Source organism: Anser anser (genome assembly GCF_964211835.1).
Source record: "Anser anser genome assembly, chromosome: 2".
Taxonomy (NCBI): domain Eukaryota; kingdom Metazoa; phylum Chordata; class Aves; order Anseriformes; family Anatidae; genus Anser; species Anser anser.
This window is the reverse complement of record NC_139721.1, coordinates 127627007-127644959: the sequence shown is the minus strand read 5'-3', so window position 1 is coordinate 127644959 and position 17953 is coordinate 127627007. Positions and strand designations below refer to the sequence as shown.

Sequence of the window (17953 nt, the reverse complement as noted above, 5' to 3'; positions counted from 1 at the left end):
TAAGTAGGGTAATTTTTTTTTCCAGTGTTGAGAATAGAAGAGATTGAATTAGCATTTGCTGGGGGGCAGATTTCTTAAGGTGGTAGGGGTGATAAGAATGATGGTTTTCAACAGCCTTTGAGAAAGACATGGTTTTTTGAATGGTGTCAAACTGAGTGGTTTCCAGAGAATCAGTTTGTCATACAGTGTACCTGGACTGTTGAAGATCAGTGCATGGGAAGATTCTGCTTCCCTTCTGACTCTTCAAATTCTCTTTAGTATGTGGAACTCAGAGTTGGAAAATGTAGATCATGACTTCAAATTTCTGTAGGGATAGTTGGCAGAATAAAACGCAAAAGAAAACATTAAAAAGGAGCATATTTTTGTCTAGTCCACTTGCAATTGGTTAGTTTTTCCATAACTGATTGTAAGCAACGAGTGTAGATGTAAGTACGTAAGCACAAAGCTGATTTGTAAAATCAGCATACACTTTAAAAAGGAGCCTGAAGCATGTCAGATTGGAATGTTTTTTTTGTTACCCCAAGACAGCAGCAGGAATAGCAGTATAAAATGCAGCAAGTTACTTGCATAAACATTTAATACAATTTGGATGTAAATAGCACCTCTTAAGACTGATGCTATTGTGTGTTAAAAGTTTCACTTTGAATTTGAAGTTTTGATTATGCTTTAAAAGTAAAATTAGCAAGGTTTTACTTACTTCATTACGTACTGCAATTGGTAACAGTATGAATGGTTGCCTTTGAACAGCATTTTCCTTAAAATAGGAGAACATGAGAAGGGGAAGAAGATATGGCTATGAAATCTCGCCATTAGCATGGAGATTATTGATAGCTGTTGTGAAAGAAATACTGAAAACTGATTTCTAGCCAATACTCTTCAGAATTTTATGATGCGTAAAGAGCTGCTAAGTTTCTATGAATATGTATGCTTCCTGAAACCCATTGTTGTTAAAATAATTTAAAGCACCCTGGTATGAAAATAAGTTACTGAATTAATAATTATGCATTTTCTTAAATCCCCCTCTCTTCTACATCAGGAAAGACTCTGATGAGGCAGATCTGGTGCTGGCCAAAGAAGCTAACGTGAAGTGTCCTCAGATCGTAATCGCTTTTTATGAAGAGCGACTAACTTGGCATTCATGCCCAGAAGATGAAGCACAATAATTGTTTGCATTGCTTTTTTATATATATGAATATTAAAACCTGAAATTTGATTTATTAGCAATGTGAGAAACATACATTCTAACAGGATTCAAATTTGATATTTTTTTGAAGTAGTGTGTTTTGCATCAACAGCAAGTAAATAAAAGCTTTCTGCAACTTGTTTCATTTATCATGAGAGAGCATTTGATACTACTACTTCCTCCATATTAGGTAAAAGCTTTTATAAAACATTCATAAACTTCCATAGTTATTACGGAATCATAATGAATGTCTAAACAAGCTCACAGATGTTTTGTAGTCTTCTATACTATTGATGTGCATGTATCTTCTTTACCCAAACCTAGCCCTTAAAACCTGTAGAATCATTCTTTTTAGTATTTGGGATCACTTGGTCCCAAGAAGACCAGGTGAAAACTAACTTTGTAGTAATTTGAATGTTATCAGACTGTATATTGTTTACTTTATTGTAAATACTGGTGAACAGTGGTCAATAAAATAGTTTTATATTCTTCCTTTATACTGATAGGCTGTGACTCTTTTGAAGCGGTATGACATTTCTGAACTTTTGATATGTTAAGCTCTCAATTCGTAATGTATTTAACTGTAAGTTGTTTTTGGGGGTAGATTGATTAATATTACTCCACTGCTACTCTGTAAGGACAATACCAGACTAGTACCAGGCTTTGGTTCTCTATATTTTTGGTGAACAGTGCCTGAGGTATAATTTTTTTTCAGTCAGGAAGGGCCAACTTTTTTGTGCTGTGAAATGAATGTGCTTTGGTACTTGTTTAAGTCACAGATAGTAGCCATGCGGCCTGGGTATGGCTGTCGGTCACAAGGCCAAGTGGCCTCTGTGGTTGTATTGGGGGAAAAAAATGATCTGTTGACAGCGTCAGCCTTTGCTCTAATTTCAGGTCTTAATACAGGGCTATACTAGCAATGGTTCAGGTAGAATTATGCTTCAAGCAGTGGCCTGAAAATACTTACATAGCCCTCTGCCTTTAAAGTCTAATATTTTAATCAAGATTCTAAGTCATATGCTTTAAACGAGACTTTGTTTCTCTTCCTGATTAAATTTTAAAATGAGTTTATTATCTGCTTCTTGGGGAATGCCCTCAGAAGGGCCAAGGTAAGGGGTGGGGAACTCAGGAGGAAGAAAGTTGCCTTTTTCCACTCTTTTTCCAGTTGTCATTCCCACTTTTCACTTGCTTTCATCTGTGCTTGTTCTTTTATTTGTGTTCTGATTACTATGGCAGAGTTTGCCTTGAGCTTTGCCTCTGCTTCTCAATGGCCATCCTTGTTTCAGAATTCCTCTCAGTTTAGAGTTCTGACTAAAATGATCGTGTAATGTGCTACTGGCAGAGTCCTAGGAGAGATGGTTAAGATTCCCTCAGTATGCTTTCTTAGAAAGTTTTTTTAAAAAAAATGCATAAAAATATTCCTGGAAACCTCACATGGTATTTTGAAGAGCAAATGAAGGAATTTAATCTATGCTTGATGTTCTTTTGATACAGTTTCATAAATCATGACTAAAAATACTTGTTCTCATGTAGTTTCAAAAGCCATTTACGTAGTGAATTAAAACTTGTAAAACACTTAATTGCAGTTAAACATGGGTGGTTAAACTGATGCTAAATTACCTTTTTAATATGTAACTGCCTTGTCAAGATTTTTACTTACTGGATTTGGGCACAGTTCAGTCACTGTTTGTGGCTGTGGGGAAAAAAAAAATTGCTATCTGTGTTAGTGCAGGGGTTCCCTTACTCCAGTTAATGATAAATTTCACTGCTTAGCTAGCTTCTCTTGCCTCTTCCTTTGACAAATTACCCTGCATTTGTCATATGTGCAAGTCTTCTACAGAGTTCATGGCTTAATTCTTTGGGGCCTCTATTAGGAATATTAATACACCTCATGTATAGGATTCTTAAATCATTGCTTTTTTACCCAGTTGTCTGAGAAATAGACAGACTAAACAAGAATCCTAAAGCAGCATGCATTTTCCTGCCTGTTTCTTCAGTATGAAGTGGTTTTCAGTTCAGAGTCTTAAGGTAGTTATTTTCAAGTTTGTGTTTGATTGTCTGAACTTTGCCGTTTCTTTACATTGTTTCAAGTGTGGATATCAAGTTTATAAGAAGTTGCTGATTTGAATCAATATAGGTTAAAAAGTCAATTTATTGGTTATTGTAAGTGGTAGACGTAAAGGTTTTTGTTGAAAGGTTGATGCTCAATGATTTGTAACCTTTAAAATGTGGTTTTGCATCTAGATACAGCTTTTACATTATATTTGGTTCTTCCTTCTGACTATCTGTAAAAATGCACTGTATTCACGTTGAAATACTATATGGCTTGTTATACACTTAGAAATCTAATTTTTTACATTATGATGGTAGAAATGCTGACTGGTATGTTTCCTTTTTATTTCCCCTCCATTTGTGTCAAACTGCATTTTGACGGTAATGAAATGCAACACTTTAAAGTTACAAGTTATGTAAAATTATGCTGAATGTGCTGGGTACATATGCAAAAAGACATTATCAAATGTTATTAATTTAAAATTAACTGATTAAATAAATGAAATATCTTCTGTAGTTAGTGAGTTGTGCGGAGGTTTCTGCTCATTGTCCTTCCTCATACTGAAACAAAGATTGCAGGCTGTCTTTTCGTGATCTTTCTGTGTTGATGCTACTGTCCAAAACAAAACAAAACCCCACAACCCACCCCCAAAGCATCCCCCACACCCCCCAAGAAGTTGTATTTAGTTGTCTCTGCTCCTATACTACTCCTCTCCCTGACTGAAGAAAATACTCTGTTTAAACACAACCACATTTCTTCTTGTTGAGAAATTTTAACTTCAACCAGTTTTCCAGTTGAAGAGTTTTACCAGCATGTGTTCTTTATAGGTAGTGCTAGGTTTTCCCAAATTTAAACTGTAGTTAATTGTGGCATCAACCTCTCATGACCCAGTTCTTCTTCACTGGGAAAAAATATCATCTTTTAGTTTTGACTGGTTTGTTCCTTAATGAACTAATTGCAGAACTGCTGTTAAATGGAATAAAATGAATGTTCTTAGTATATGCAAAATAAGCAACCAGCATTGCAAGTTAATTCTATCAGTTCAGCAGAAACCAATTTTATATGCTTCATGATAATTCTGGATTCATGATCCAGTTCTCTTTAAAACTGCTTGAAGTCTTCTTAACGGATTATATACATTTAGGACTCAATGTAAGTTGCTGTAATTTCAAGTGTAAAGAGAACGTTTTTTGTTTAAATGCAAGTTATTATTTATCTTATTATTTACTCACCTAAATTAGGCTCTGGCACTCTTAAAGATTGTCCCCCTTCCCTGTTCTAAAAGCTGTCTGCAACATCCTCAGCATTTTCCTTACCTTTGATATTTTCAGTTGGGAATTTCTTCACCGAACACCACCTCCTTTTACTCAGCTTTTGCATTGAACTGATTCCATTAAGACATGTCTGCTCTGCTTGAGGGAGGCCTCTCAACCCCGACTAACAGCCGAGCCAGATGCCCCCAAGTTTGAGAGGTGCCTCCCCCACATGAAACACCCTGCTGCACAGACTGGCTGCACCTTGCAAGCCAAAGTGCACCAAAATTTCGTAGGGCCAAGCAGAGCCGCGCTTCTGCTGGTTTATGAAGATGTATCTCTGGTAGCTCGAGGAGCTGTGCCACAGCGCTTTGTTTTGCAGAGCGAATATGCTGACTACTTGTTTTTATCTTTCTCAAATGTGTGCTGTTTACAGGGAATTTCAGTTTAATAGCGTTTTGCTGTTTTCCCAGACTTCAGTTGCGGCAGCACATGATGTACAAGTGTTTGGTGGTACCTGCGTCTCAGCGGGACCTGGGAGGAGGCTGCAGAAGCTTTGAGCTTTACGGTGCTCATGCCGCCGTTAGGACAATTCCAGCGGTCAACTTGGGTAACATCAGAGCTTTTTGAAGTTCAAATGGAAAACATCTCCCAAAATCCATTTCGGGGACTTGTATCGAAACATTCTGAGCTCTTATTTCAAACAGTAAATGGTTTAAGCTAAAAGCAGTGCATGCAAAGCAAAACTGAAGCATTTCTCCCAGAGAAAGAGCCTGCAATTTATCTACCCCCGTACAAGAAGGAAGGGTGCTTTTCTTCCTTGGAAGGTGCTGTGGGATTTATTAACATTTACATGGTAAGAGAATTGGATGTGATTCCCAGTGCTCCAGATGGCACCATCCATTTGGGAGCTCATATTCTGAAGTCTAAAGACACTGGTGTTGATGGTGTGGTGTTGGAGAATGCAATAACCTATTGCGGTGAAATTTTTTATTAGATGATGGTTTTAGTAAGTGGTCAAGTACTTAAGTTCATTGCACTGTCTGCAAAAAGAATTTTTACCTGGTGAAAGGATAGCCCTTCTGGGTATTGTACTAGAAGGCAGGGTTACTTTTCTTTATTGAATGTACCAATCACTCCAATTTTCTGGAGCAGGAGAGGCATCGTTAGCTTCTGGATCGAATTCCTCCTTCCCCAAAATGGTTTCCTTCAGTGCACTGTTATGCACAGAGTCGAGATGTGTATGTATTTTTGCTTCAAAGTCTTCCTCAAAAAGCTCTGAGTCTTGGTCAACAATCAGAAAGTTTTGTCTTCATGTAGAAAAGGCATATTACTGAAAGTCGGACAGAATGAGACTGCTAATTTTTTTTTCTTTAATGTCTGAAATACAACGAATGCTTGAACTACTACCCCACCTTTTAAAATAACAATCAAAAGACGGGGAATTAATTGTGATGCCGGTTTTCCTAGAACCGCGAAATGTTGCTTACGCTAAATATATTGAGAAGCTAAAGAACTGAAACCATTTGCTTCTTCCATCATGGAGCCCAGGTAATGTAGGGAAGATGCACCATTTCTGAACAAAAGCCAGATGAAACACTTCCATTCGCCTGAGTGCCACTCCAGTGTTAATAATTATAGTATTAATAAGCCAGATGGAGGTGTTTAAAGCTTTTGCTTTAATAGAATAATACGCTGTAGATTTTAGATTTAAATATATATATATATTTGGGAGATTGCATATCTGCAGAATTCATGGGCTTCCCTTTGAAATTCTGTTGTTTTGTCACAGACCCTAGGATGTCAGTATTCTGCAGATCACTGCTCAGAAAATGTATGCTTTCCCCTCAGATTAGGAAAAAAAGAATAGTTAAGCATATCTTTTTTGAATGAGATACTGGCTCGTGGGGTTATTCAAGATGCGGCTTCTGGGTTTAAGCATGTAAGCGTGCCTGGTGATTCAACAGATGGCACTCCAGGCTGAGTCGTGCATCTGCCTGCACCCTGTCCTCTCCAGCAGGTGGGGTGCCTGCACCCGTGCTGCCTGCGGAGACCCTGAGGAACCCGTGATGGGGAACCAGAGGAGCTCTGCAAGCACACCTGCTTGTGTATGACCCGTAAGGTGTCTGGAGCCTTGCAGGGAGTCAGCCACCCTGCGGCCATCCCACTGCTGACTCCCCCAAAGTGTCACGGCCGAAGGGACCCGCGGCTGGTGCGTTTTACCAGCAGGTTGCCCCACTCTGTTCCTCCCCTCTCAGAAGGGCGATGATGCCCGGGAGGTGAAGTTGCCTGTTGTTCCCACTGCGAAGAACTCATAGCCTGTGTGCTGCGTTGCAGTGTTGTACCTTTGACAGCACCACAGGATGCAGTTTCCAGCCTACTGGAATATTCCGGACTGGGGGCAAATGAACCAAGTAGCCGTTCTCCAGTTTCAGTGCTCCACAGTGAATTTGCTGCTGAGAGTCTCGGTGCTGTTTCCAAAACGCTGCGCACCATCTTTCTGAAAGCCATGAATACCAAAAAGTTCTTCAGGTGCATGGCCTCGTTTTGGTGGACAACCTTGAAGGGGTGGAAGATGCCAGTACCCTGTCCACTGTGGTGTAACGGGGACAGCCATTGGAGAAGAGGGATCGTGAAAGCGGATATTTCTGTACGGCCTTCTCCTTGTGATGCTCCTCTTGGGACAAGAGAGTACCAAGAACGGAATGGGAAGCAGTGCCCTGGGGATTTCAGAGGTGAACAGTGACTTCCCTCAAGATGGTTCCGGGCCATCCTTCAGGAATCTAATCCTGCTCGCTGCTTTCTAGAGACTAGTCAATTCGCTGCCAGTAGATCAGCAGTCGGAGCTCCTGTCGTGAAGATTTGTGCCCCCATTAAGAGGATGTTGTGTTCATTCAGAGGGAAGTAACTGGGCCTGGGGAATAAAGGTAGTATTACGTGTTCAATATTAGCTGCGTAACTATGGTTCAAGGTTGGAATAAAGAGACACTGGTTTTCTTTATCCCATGGCAGACATGCAACATCCATGCTGAAGTTTCCAAATGTATTGTTAGGATGAACAATGACTAAATGATAACATTTAAGTTATGGCAGCATTTTGAAACTTGAATAAATATGTAAGGTAACGTTAATTAATATTACAAACCCTTAGCGGAGAGAAGATGTTGTAATGGAATAGCTTACCCCACCAATAATTCTTGTGAGAAATAACAGCTTCTCAAGATGGTTTTTGTGACAGCCGTGGCTACATTCCTGCTGCCAGTTTCATGGCTGGTATTCACACTGGTGGTGGTGTGATGTCCTAGGAGATCCAACTTACTATTTGCTCCCTTGGCATCTAACTGGCTTTACTGAACTTTTGGACAGGAGACCGGAGCTGTTTAATTTCATCTGGGACAGCTGTGGAGTAGCAGCAGACAGCAAACATGGGGACTGCAGGGTAGCTGTTCTGTAGCAATGCTGAGCACTAGGAGAATCCATTTGCTTCCTGTGCGAGAACAACAAAACAACCGCAGCAAATGCTGGTAAGCAGATTTGGGAAAGTTTCTTAGCAGTTGGAAATGTTGCCTCCGTAAAATGCAGATATTCCAAACTGGCTGAAAGATTACACGTTGATAAATCGCTCTCTTTCCAAGAAAGTTCTTGTGCTAAAATAGCACTTGAAACAGTTCTGACTGAAACATTCCCCATCCTTTTGCAATACCACTGGTAAATACTGGACTGGACTCACAGAGCTGACCTGCTGATGCAAGGCTGAGGATGCAGCAAGGTGGCTGAAGAAAAATGATGCAAATAGCGGAGGGAGCTTTACCCATTTGGATGGAATGATTGTAGCATATACTGGGGATGTTACGTGGAAAGAAGACATATGGGGCATTTCTCATGTCTTATGGTTATTGCAAAAACCCTACAATGCTGAGACCATTGCAGGCTCAATTCCTAGTCCCCCACTCTTTCAAATGATAGATATTAACTTCTCTTAAAATAAGAGATGCTTTTTTTTTTTAAGAGGCAATTTGATTTGTTAGGCAGTGCATTGCAAAGGCAAAACTGAAGTTAAAGGCAGTACTAAAACTTGAATTTGTGGAGGACAATGTATGTACATAAATCCAGCAGTACTGGAGGACATTTCAAAGACACAATTACGAACTTAAAAGATACTCTGTAGTACTGGAGAAATGAAATTCAAACAATTGAAGGCTTCCTACTCTTCCTTATCATCCTCTGTATTACTTGCTATCTGAAACTGCTGAATTACAGCAGTACAAACTGCTCACTGCCTGCGTCTATTTTGAATGCAGCAACTTTATGGGGAAAAAATCCATGTAACAAGACTTGCTTAATTGTGCTAATGAAGTGAGAACAGCACAGAGCAGCATGGAAATATTTATTTGAAATTGTACCAAGTGCACGAGGGAATCCCCTGTCGCAAGCTGATTGAAGACAGGACACATTGCAATCCTCCTTACTAACATTACTGCACCAACTAATCCTAAGGCCAGACCAAAGGGTTTTGTAGCAATTTGACTAGGAAATTCTTACCACTCTTTCCACCACAGAAGTTCCCCTGATATCCACACTGGTGATTACAAGGTAATTAAAAAACTAAAAAATATATATTTTGGAATTTGGAATCAGAAAGAAGTAATTTAGGCATAAGCAGAAACTGAGGAGTCCCTCAATTGCTTGAAAGCATATCTAATTAAGGAGCACATCTGTCACAGAGTCTTTGGCCTTAGCTTGTTTGGCCACACAATATAATGAATAAACCTCCCATTAAAGTCATTAAGGCAGACAAAGAAACGATGTACACCCTAGGACTTGCCTGCACAGGAAATAGCTCAGACCAGCTACAGCAGAGGATCTATTCTGCAACACCTCCCTGGGGGAGCACTTTTTTTGCAATAAGTATGCATTTGTGTGGTTTAACTTAAGACACATGAGAAGTGAAATATGTTAAAAGCAAACAAAAGCATTCTTCATGTAAAACAAGTGCATCTACATGAGGAACTGGTGCACAGTGCCTGCTGGGCTTTGAATTCCCCACTTTAGATCGTTTCACAGTAACCACCTTATATAGATCAATGCAAGGTAGCACAAAGTGCACTGCTCCTTCATCGTAAATTTACAAAGTGAAGGAAATCGACCCATTGAATGCGTGGCTTCATGATGAGGTAATAGCTAGCCAGAAGCTGCTTGGGGTGCTGAGATATTGCTGCAAGTCAACCATGCAGCTCACAAAGTTAAGTCTGCTGATTGCCAAGAAGCAACAGCAGTTCGGTACCACTTGCACCCTAGAATGTGTTTTCTGTCTGTTTATGGGACAATCAAAACGCCATTTCAAATATACTAGTGCATATGATGTAAATTTTATCACAAGTTTAAATATTACGTGAGTATAACTGCTTATTCTATACAGATTTGAAAAAAAAATGCATTTATTCAGTGCAGTGCCTTTAAGGCAATGGATGCACTCCTCCAAAATGTGCAGAGTACACGGTCAAGAAGGAGGGCGAAACCTGCCTGATGTAGCTGTGCTGAGCAGCAGCAGGTATCTGATACACTTGACTAACCACTGAGAGACTAAACAAGACCCCTTGAGACAAACCTAAAATAGAGTCAAGAGGGGATTCTAAGCACCAGACGTTTTTGCTTGCCATCTCCTCTGGTTAACATCAGCTGGCTCAGTAGGCTTCACCCATATGTACTTGAGATTTTTTTTTGTTGCAGCAACGAGGTATTGATATAATTGAAAGTGACAGCCATTGACATGTTAAACGCTGGGCTGGAGTTTGTCTACAGATGAGAGTAGTACCCCTGTATGAGAGTTGTACCATTCTAACTATGCAGGTGTGTCTAAAATAATACCACCTTGTCAAAGACTTCATTAAATTGGCACTAGATAAGCTTATGTCCGTGCTAAGGAAAAGGGTAAGTTATACTTATTTGCAATAGCTTTAAAACAGCATAATACATTAGTACTAGGAATTGTACTGGTGTATGTATTCTGGTAAAAGATTAGCCCCCCGAATGACAGGTACAATAGCATAAATCCATGTAGACCATGCGATGGGGCTAAGGGAAGATAATGGCACGAGAATTCCTGCAAAGTAGCAGGAATCTGCTCCTTGAGCTGTGGAAGCTGCCCACAGACCATGATCTCAAAGAAGGGAATGCAAGATGATAGCATTCACTTAAATCTTTCTTGTTTCCTGCTAAATTAGATAGTACGATATGGCATTTCAATGAACCAACACCGGTTATTGTAACTCAGCTGATGTGTGGTAACTTGTTCAGCTGCTGGGTCTTTGACACAGATTTAAGTCCTGACCCTTTGCTGTCAAAGTACCAGCGGGAAACGTTCTTTCTTCTCTGTGTGTGATTAGAACAAGTGTACATGCTTCAGCTGTTATGAAAAGTGGTCACTTCCCCAGTAACACCACCCTTCTGTCAGTAATGCCAGGCCCAGTAGGTCTTTGTGTTTCCAAACCTGCTTCTCCTAATTACCCACCTTGCTGTCCTTAATCTTCCAACTTCATTTGTAGCCACCTTGCTACAGCTTTTCTTAAAATATTCTCTGCGAACTTGGTCCCCAGTGTCTGTGCTCATCTCAGACAAAAACCATCAACCCAAATGCCTCTCAAAACCACTCATTCCTCCTGGCCTTTTTATTGGCTTCCCTTAATGCTTCCCCTGGCTCCCCTTGCTAGTTACTCTCAACTCCTTTTGCCTGTGGGCAACAAAAAGTTGTCTTAGCAAGTCATTGCATGGACACTGCCTGGAAGTCCACTGCAGGAGTCATGGCAGCGGGTCAGCCCCACCTCTGTTCCTCTGGCTCTGGGTGAGGTTGGTAGGAAAGACATGTTCCACAGGCTTCCGCAGCGTGGTGAAAATTAACCTGCCAAATGAAACAGATGCTCATTTAGAAGCACACATATACAATCTGCTCAAAACAGGTCTCCCTCTAAGGCTGACAAAGGATGGATAATGTTGTCATGGTTTTTCAGATGTGGAATAAATAAATGAATGGCGCATGGGAATTTTCTTTCCATCAAAAGAAAAAAAAAAAAACAACATAAATACAGGAAATGTTAACCAAGAGTCCTTGGATTGGCAAAATTGCAAGTTTGTTCTTATTCTACCTCTTTTTATGAATGTATCAGAACAATGGTGGGGAGTGAAGAGTAGCCCACATCCCTAGTCCGTATACCTTTCATGTGCCACGCAGTTTCTGTGCTAACCAAATGGCCAACGGCGCATGGCCAAGCCAAAAGAAAAAACTATCATTTACAGACAGTCTGACCCAGATGCCTCCCTCTTGAGGTATAAAATTGTCCTCGTCTGCCTTTACAGACACTGGAGCCCAGGTGTTTTCAGAGGACAAATTTAATTGTAGTCAGCCTGAAATGTCTGAAGGAGATGTTTGTATCTGCCCTGACCACGGAGGCTGAGGGACTACTGAGCCCCTGGTGTAGGCAGGGAAAATAGGGCAGTCAGTGACTCGGCCCTGGGGCCTTGCGTCCTAGTACACAGAGCCAGAAGTAGGAGGGAAAACTGGGAAATAAGAAAATACAACACTTATCTGGAATCCTCCTATTCAAGAACAACCACCGTACACGTCTATTTCAGAAGAAGCCGGCAAAGAACCAGAAAGAAACTACCGATGGAAAAACAGCACCTGAGACTCTTCCAGCAAACCACTGTTTTACACCGTTATCATCTGCTCTGAAATAGTCCTAAGTATCAAGCAGGATTTGAAGGCTGTATATTTTGTTGCTCAGGCATTTGCTCTGGGTGCTGATTTTGTCAGCCTGGTGGATCTGTGCAAATAAACATAGTGATTCTCTGTTAATCTGTTAAACCTGACCTAGAAAAACAAAAGTAAACAGAACCAAAATTGGCCAGAAATAAAGTGAGGAATCAACAAACACCTTGTAGGAAACAAAGTTAGAAAGAAGAAGGGAAAAGGAAGTCTGTATTCCTTTGCTGCTATCAAATGTTTAAAGGAGAAGTCCCTTTAAAAATATTCTTGTTTATTTCATGCTGGCTTATTTGTACTTCAGAAAATCATGCAAGACTTGCAGTTCGGCCAGCTAACTCTCTGCAACAGCAAGGATGGCAATGGATTGTAGCTCTTTTTGATGGTTTCCAGTTTTTAATAAAGCATTTGGTTTCTGCTAGAGTTGAAAAGATAGCATGCAGTTTTTACTAATTGTTCTTCTCATTTGATACCTTTCTTCCTCCTCACTCTAGAAACACAGAGGCCTTCCATTTTAGCTTGTCTTCACATGAGATATAATACAGAAAATTGGAATTATTTAAGGGGGAAAAATTGAAACAAAATAAACAGTCCTTCATGTTCCATGTGAATGCTAATAATTCTCTCTCTCCCTCCCTCCCTCCCTCTTTCCCTTCCTCACTCCCTCCGTCTGACCCAATTTTGCTTGAGCAGACTTTGTTTTTCTATGGCAGGCACCTTTGAGACTGCAAACTTAGCAGATGCTGCTGAGAGCACTGCATTTGCAAAATCAAGTTTAAAGCTACTACATTAATGGCATTAAAACTTCCAGCGTACTACTAACTTGCTTGTTCTGTTTTCATCAGAACTCCTCCCTGAGCTATGCTCACATAAAAGGAGAACCCAAGGCTACGGGTTTCATTCCTCCAGCAACTTTAGGTATCAGAACATCTGTCCAACCTGCCTGAAGGAATGCTGTGCTCATGGATATGAGTATTTAAATCTACTCAACTGCTTACTGTTATACATGCACCTAGAAAAGGGCTAAAAATTACAAGTACCAGCAAATGTGTTCATTTCATGCTTTACTGCAAACAAGCTACAAAAATAAATAAATAAATAAATAAATAATCAATACTTGCCAAATACAAAATGACAACATTGTTGAGGGGAAAATTGTTTTCCACCATAGAACACAAACAAAAATATTGGAAGAGCTCCTTTCTTTCTTCTCATTCTTTTCTTAACCCTTACACCTCCCACAGCACCGAAGCACCAAGCATCTTTTAAAACTGCAAGCAGTATCACAGCTACTGTCATTATTTATTTGGGCTTCCTAAGTACAATGTTTAAGAATCCCACCATAGACTAATGTTGCACGATCACCTCCCCTCTTTGGCTACGAAGAGGAGATTACAGGAGTTTTAAAAACGTTTATTTTTATGTCCACAATGCTCCCTGCGTGCTTGTTTTCTAACTCTAGTTCAAGGAAGGGTATCTTGTGAACTCAGTAATTTTCTTTTGTATCTGAAATTATTTTTTTCATAATGTGGCCAGGCAGTCTGGATCCAAGCAGTCCTGCAGCATCTTCTGGATGTCGAGCTTTATCCCAGCCTAGTGAAATAGCTGAGGCCATAAACATGGGGCCAGCAGCACTGGTGTTTTAATCACTGCGTGACTTAGGCGATGCCTGTGTCAGCACGCGGGATGACACAACAGGAAGAGCTCTGCACTGCACCCTAGTTTGAGTGGAAGACCAGCCCCCACACTGTCCTTGCTTCGTCGGGTTTGTATTTCTAGGGCACTCCATTTGTGGCTGGAGCACAGCTTCCTGCTACATTTCAGGTGAAACATTTCCTCTGCGTGTCGTGGGGATGCTCCACCAACGGGACAAAGAGGAGATGTCAACCCAATTTGCTTCAAAACTGTGTAACAGAACCGAAATAAAATGCTAACATAGATGCACTTAGGTTTGCTCTTCCGAGGCAATGGATTGCCATTGCTGTAGCAGTTTTAATCTGAAATAAATTGAACTGATGTCATGATAGCAGGGTAGTACTTTATTTCAGTGCACATTTTAAGAGCTCATGTAGAATCAAGTCCCCCTTGTTTGTCTGAAGCAGGGAGAAAACATCTTATGCTTCAGTAACTGGAATTGATTTATTACAGCGTCAAGAAGAAGCTGTAGGTGTAGACAGAGAAATCCCCTCGGATCAGCGGGTTAGATAATGTCAGCAGCAAGCCTCCACCGTTCACACCAGCACCAGAGCTGCATCCCTGGGAAGCTGTCAGAGAAACCTTGGTGGAAACGCATTCTTGAGCATCATGTCATGGCACAACGCCACTGGTGTGAAAACAGCGGGGCAAAAATAGTATGAGAACTTCACAGAAAATGTAGTTAGGGCAACAGAACTAGCCTAAGTCATCACTTTCCCTTGTTTACACCGGTTTTATAAGACTCCACTTACCTCTCATTTCTATCCCTTTCCTCGGAATATTTATTCTCTTTTCCCTGTCCTTTTGGTCTTTTTTTTCCTATTTTTCCTCCTGTTTTCTCAGTCTTTCCTGATGTTTTCCTACGATGCTATGTTTTATACTAATAGATTCTTTCCTGTAAATATTTTATTTAGCAGATGCAATTATCCCAAATTTTGCTTGCTGAATTGATAGCTGTTTCCCCTGCAGTAGCACAGGCGTAGATGCTCTGAGCAATATCCAACAGGTCCCTCTGGATCTCTCACCAGACAGCATTACATAGCTCAATGCAAACCGAGAGCCTGTTTTGCTGGCAAGAGGAAGAATGGAAAGGAGTTGGAGCATATGGCCCCAGTCATCCATGTATGAGTAGAGAACCGAACATAAAATAGGAAATTTCAGTGCAGATGACAGATTACTAAAATTTTCTGTGCGTGACAAGTGGGTGAATTAAGCTATAAAATAAATAAATAAATAGATCCCCCACAAAAGAACACACTTCTCTGAAGAAACTCATCAAGGAGGTCTTGGACAGATCTTCCACTTCAGAACCACAAAATGTGGATGCTATGATGATCAGCAGCTGATCCTTTTATATGCAAGCTCTGCTGCTCAGTGCAAACAGTCATCTTGGTAAGTTCTGATGTTTTCCTATCTCGTTTCTTTCCTGGAAAATATCTGCACACCACACCCTTATAGAAAGAGGTAATGCAATATGACACTGAAATGGGACACAACAACAACAACAAAAAAGCCTTAAAAAGGAATTGAGCACTGAAATGGTATAAACAAACAGTTTGGAAGCTTGAACAGGACTCTGGAAGAGACATGTGTTGCCTATCATAATGATTTTTTCTCTTTTTCATTAAGAACACTTGCTTGTACATCTTCTGTTTGCTAAATGTGACTGTATCTAATTGGGATTTTTTGCTGGCAAAATTGTGTGGTTTAGAGGCGGCATTATTTCACACATATGCTGAAATAATGGAGAGATTTATAAATCTCATTGATAATCATCTTTGTTATGTTAAAGTATAAAAAGAACTTGCCTTCTGAAAACTAGTTTACACTAGCAATCCTGCAGAAAGCTATTTAATTGCCAGCTAGCCTTGGTCTTCCTTTTTCACTCTGTCTTTTCTATCTGGCCTTTCTTTGTCAATCATTTATCAGAACCAAAACGGACTCAGAACCAGAACACTGTCTGGCAGTAAGTAACAGCCACAAAATCTGATGGCCAACCTTGGAACTCTCACTATCCTCTCACAAAAATTGGCTGTAAATAACTTTACAGGACAGACAGACGCGAGCAGCCACTTGTAGCCCTGTATAGACTACAGGAGGTTTCCAATGCCATCATTGTTCAACCAAAAGTGACAAATGTTTCAGAACGAAAAGGTTGATGCAGACACCTTTATCTAACACTCCTGGAAATCTCTGTACTTCATCATTATGAGTAAGTTGTTGTTCATATTGAACTCTACATGTTTCTGTACTGTTTTGCGTAATGGCTCCTATCCGATGAAAATTTTGGGCTTTTCTGCTGCAAAACAAATTAATATTTTTTCTTTTTTTTTTAATCCCAGAACTTGCTTCATATTTTCATATCTTATGGGAAAAATCAACCCACAGATTACATTAAAAGACTAAGACAATATCATACGTTTTTCAATATTTAGGAATGAAGTAAACATATATTCAAATCACTTCTCCTTTTTAAAAATCAGAGAAGTTGCTCAGATTCTTTGGTGATTCTTTAACAGTACGTAGATAAGAAAAGAGTATTTCATCACTTTGGAAGTAGAAACTCTTACTACTTGTTGTTACAGAAAAGTAATACCTTCCACTCAAATTAGTGTATATTCCCTAAGGTGCTTTTATTTATTACTCTTAAAATGATTTCAGCACACAGGAAGAACCTTAGCTTTACCTTCCTAGCCTATTCATTCAGAGAATTCCTCCTGACAACCTTCTGCTGCTTCAAGTAATTCCATTCACTTAAAGCAAAATTAAAATCACTGTAATAGATACACCTCTACTCTGAATAAATGTCAGCAAAAAATGAAGAGAATTCCCAGAGATAACACAGTTAGCTGGGTCCTCACACGTGACGCCTGACTACAAGTTAAGTCTGCATGTAACAGGGGCTCAAAGGCCCTGTTTGTACTTTGTTTATGCTTCCCTCTATAGCAGTAAACTGTATGTGAGCTGAACTATTCTCTGGTAACAGAGGGCAGCTGCTCTGACACTGCCCCTGTCCATTTCAGTAATCTTGGTTCTGCTCCAGAGCAGCGGTCCAAAGAAGCTGTACGTTGGGACCGGCTCCTGAGCCATGCTAAGTCCCCAGACGTCCCTGGAAACTGGCATAGGCCAGAGGTGCGCAGCAATGCTCCAGCACCCAGAAGCATTTTCCAGAACTCCCGATTCACAAGGAAGATGCTGCCTGCAAATCTGCCTTCCCTGTCGGGAAACACGTCTGGGAGCTCCAAGGGCACGAGGCGCCCCGGCCTTCCCTGCCTTAGCGGGTGGAGGAACTGGGGGAAAAAAAGAAAAGACGTTTATCGTTAGCAGCAAGAGACCAACATTCTCACAGGGAAACGATTTCCCTAGGCTCATTAAGGCAGTTTTTAGAAGCCAGACTGCAGTACCTTTAGTTACTTTTTAGAAGCCTGATTGCACTACCCACGGATGGGCTATTGCAGAGATGGGGCACGAAGTCACAGCGCTGTTTCCTGGCCCATCTCCAATATTTCACGCAGTATCAGTCCTTTATTTAAAAAAAAAAAAAAAAAAAGAACTCTTGAAAGGATAACATCTAGCTCTCAAAGATGTGATTGGGGTAAAAAAAAAAAAAAAAAAGTGAAAACCAACCAAAATTACTGGTATTTTGATTTCCTGAGGGAATAAACATTCAGGAGAGATTTCATTCCTCCTCTAAAAGATATACATATGTAATTTATTGGGTTTATCGGTCCTAATTACTATTTCTTTGAATCCCTTAGCTAAAAGGCCCCCAAGCCACCTTTCTTTACGATCCCCTCAGCAGCCCCACGCCGCAGCTCCCGCAGACCCCCTCTCCACGCCTGCGCAGGGAGCTCCCTGGCAGTCCCAATTTTACCTTTTTTTCGCTCATTTTCGCCTCCCAGCGGGGCGGGTGTCCCCGTCCCTGCCTCCTGCCGAGGGGACGGGCCCCAGGTGACGGCGGCGGCCGGGCGGGGACAAGGACGGGGACGGGGCCGGGGACACGGGCCGGG

The 17953-nt window shown here is 40.7% G+C and overlaps 1 protein-coding gene and 1 long non-coding RNA gene across 6 annotated transcripts in view; one reads left to right on the top strand and one right to left on the bottom strand.

Moving 5' to 3' along the window:
• The window catches only part of CBX3 (chromobox 3), a 13778-nt gene extending 10027 nt beyond the window's left edge, over nt 1–3751 (top strand). For all 4 annotated transcript variants that reach the window (XM_083824504.1, XM_083824503.1, XM_083824502.1 and 1 more), the window contains one exon: nt 1037–3751. In XM_083824504.1, coding sequence (XP_083680630.1) covers nt 1037–1163 — 127 coding nt within the window. In that variant the 3' untranslated portion in view covers nt 1164–3751. The remainder of the gene's footprint in view (nt 1–1036) is intronic.
• Nucleotides 2870–17953, bottom strand: LOC310894424. 2 transcript variants are annotated; one of them, XR_014579892.1, is made up of 4 exons: nt 17818–17953; nt 11001–11387; nt 7673–8262; nt 2870–7403 (listed from the first exon to the last, which is right to left on the bottom strand). It is a non-coding gene; the product is annotated as an uncharacterized lncRNA (long non-coding RNA). The 2 variants fall into 2 exon arrangements; XR_014579893.1 differs by having other exon boundaries at nt 7673–7976.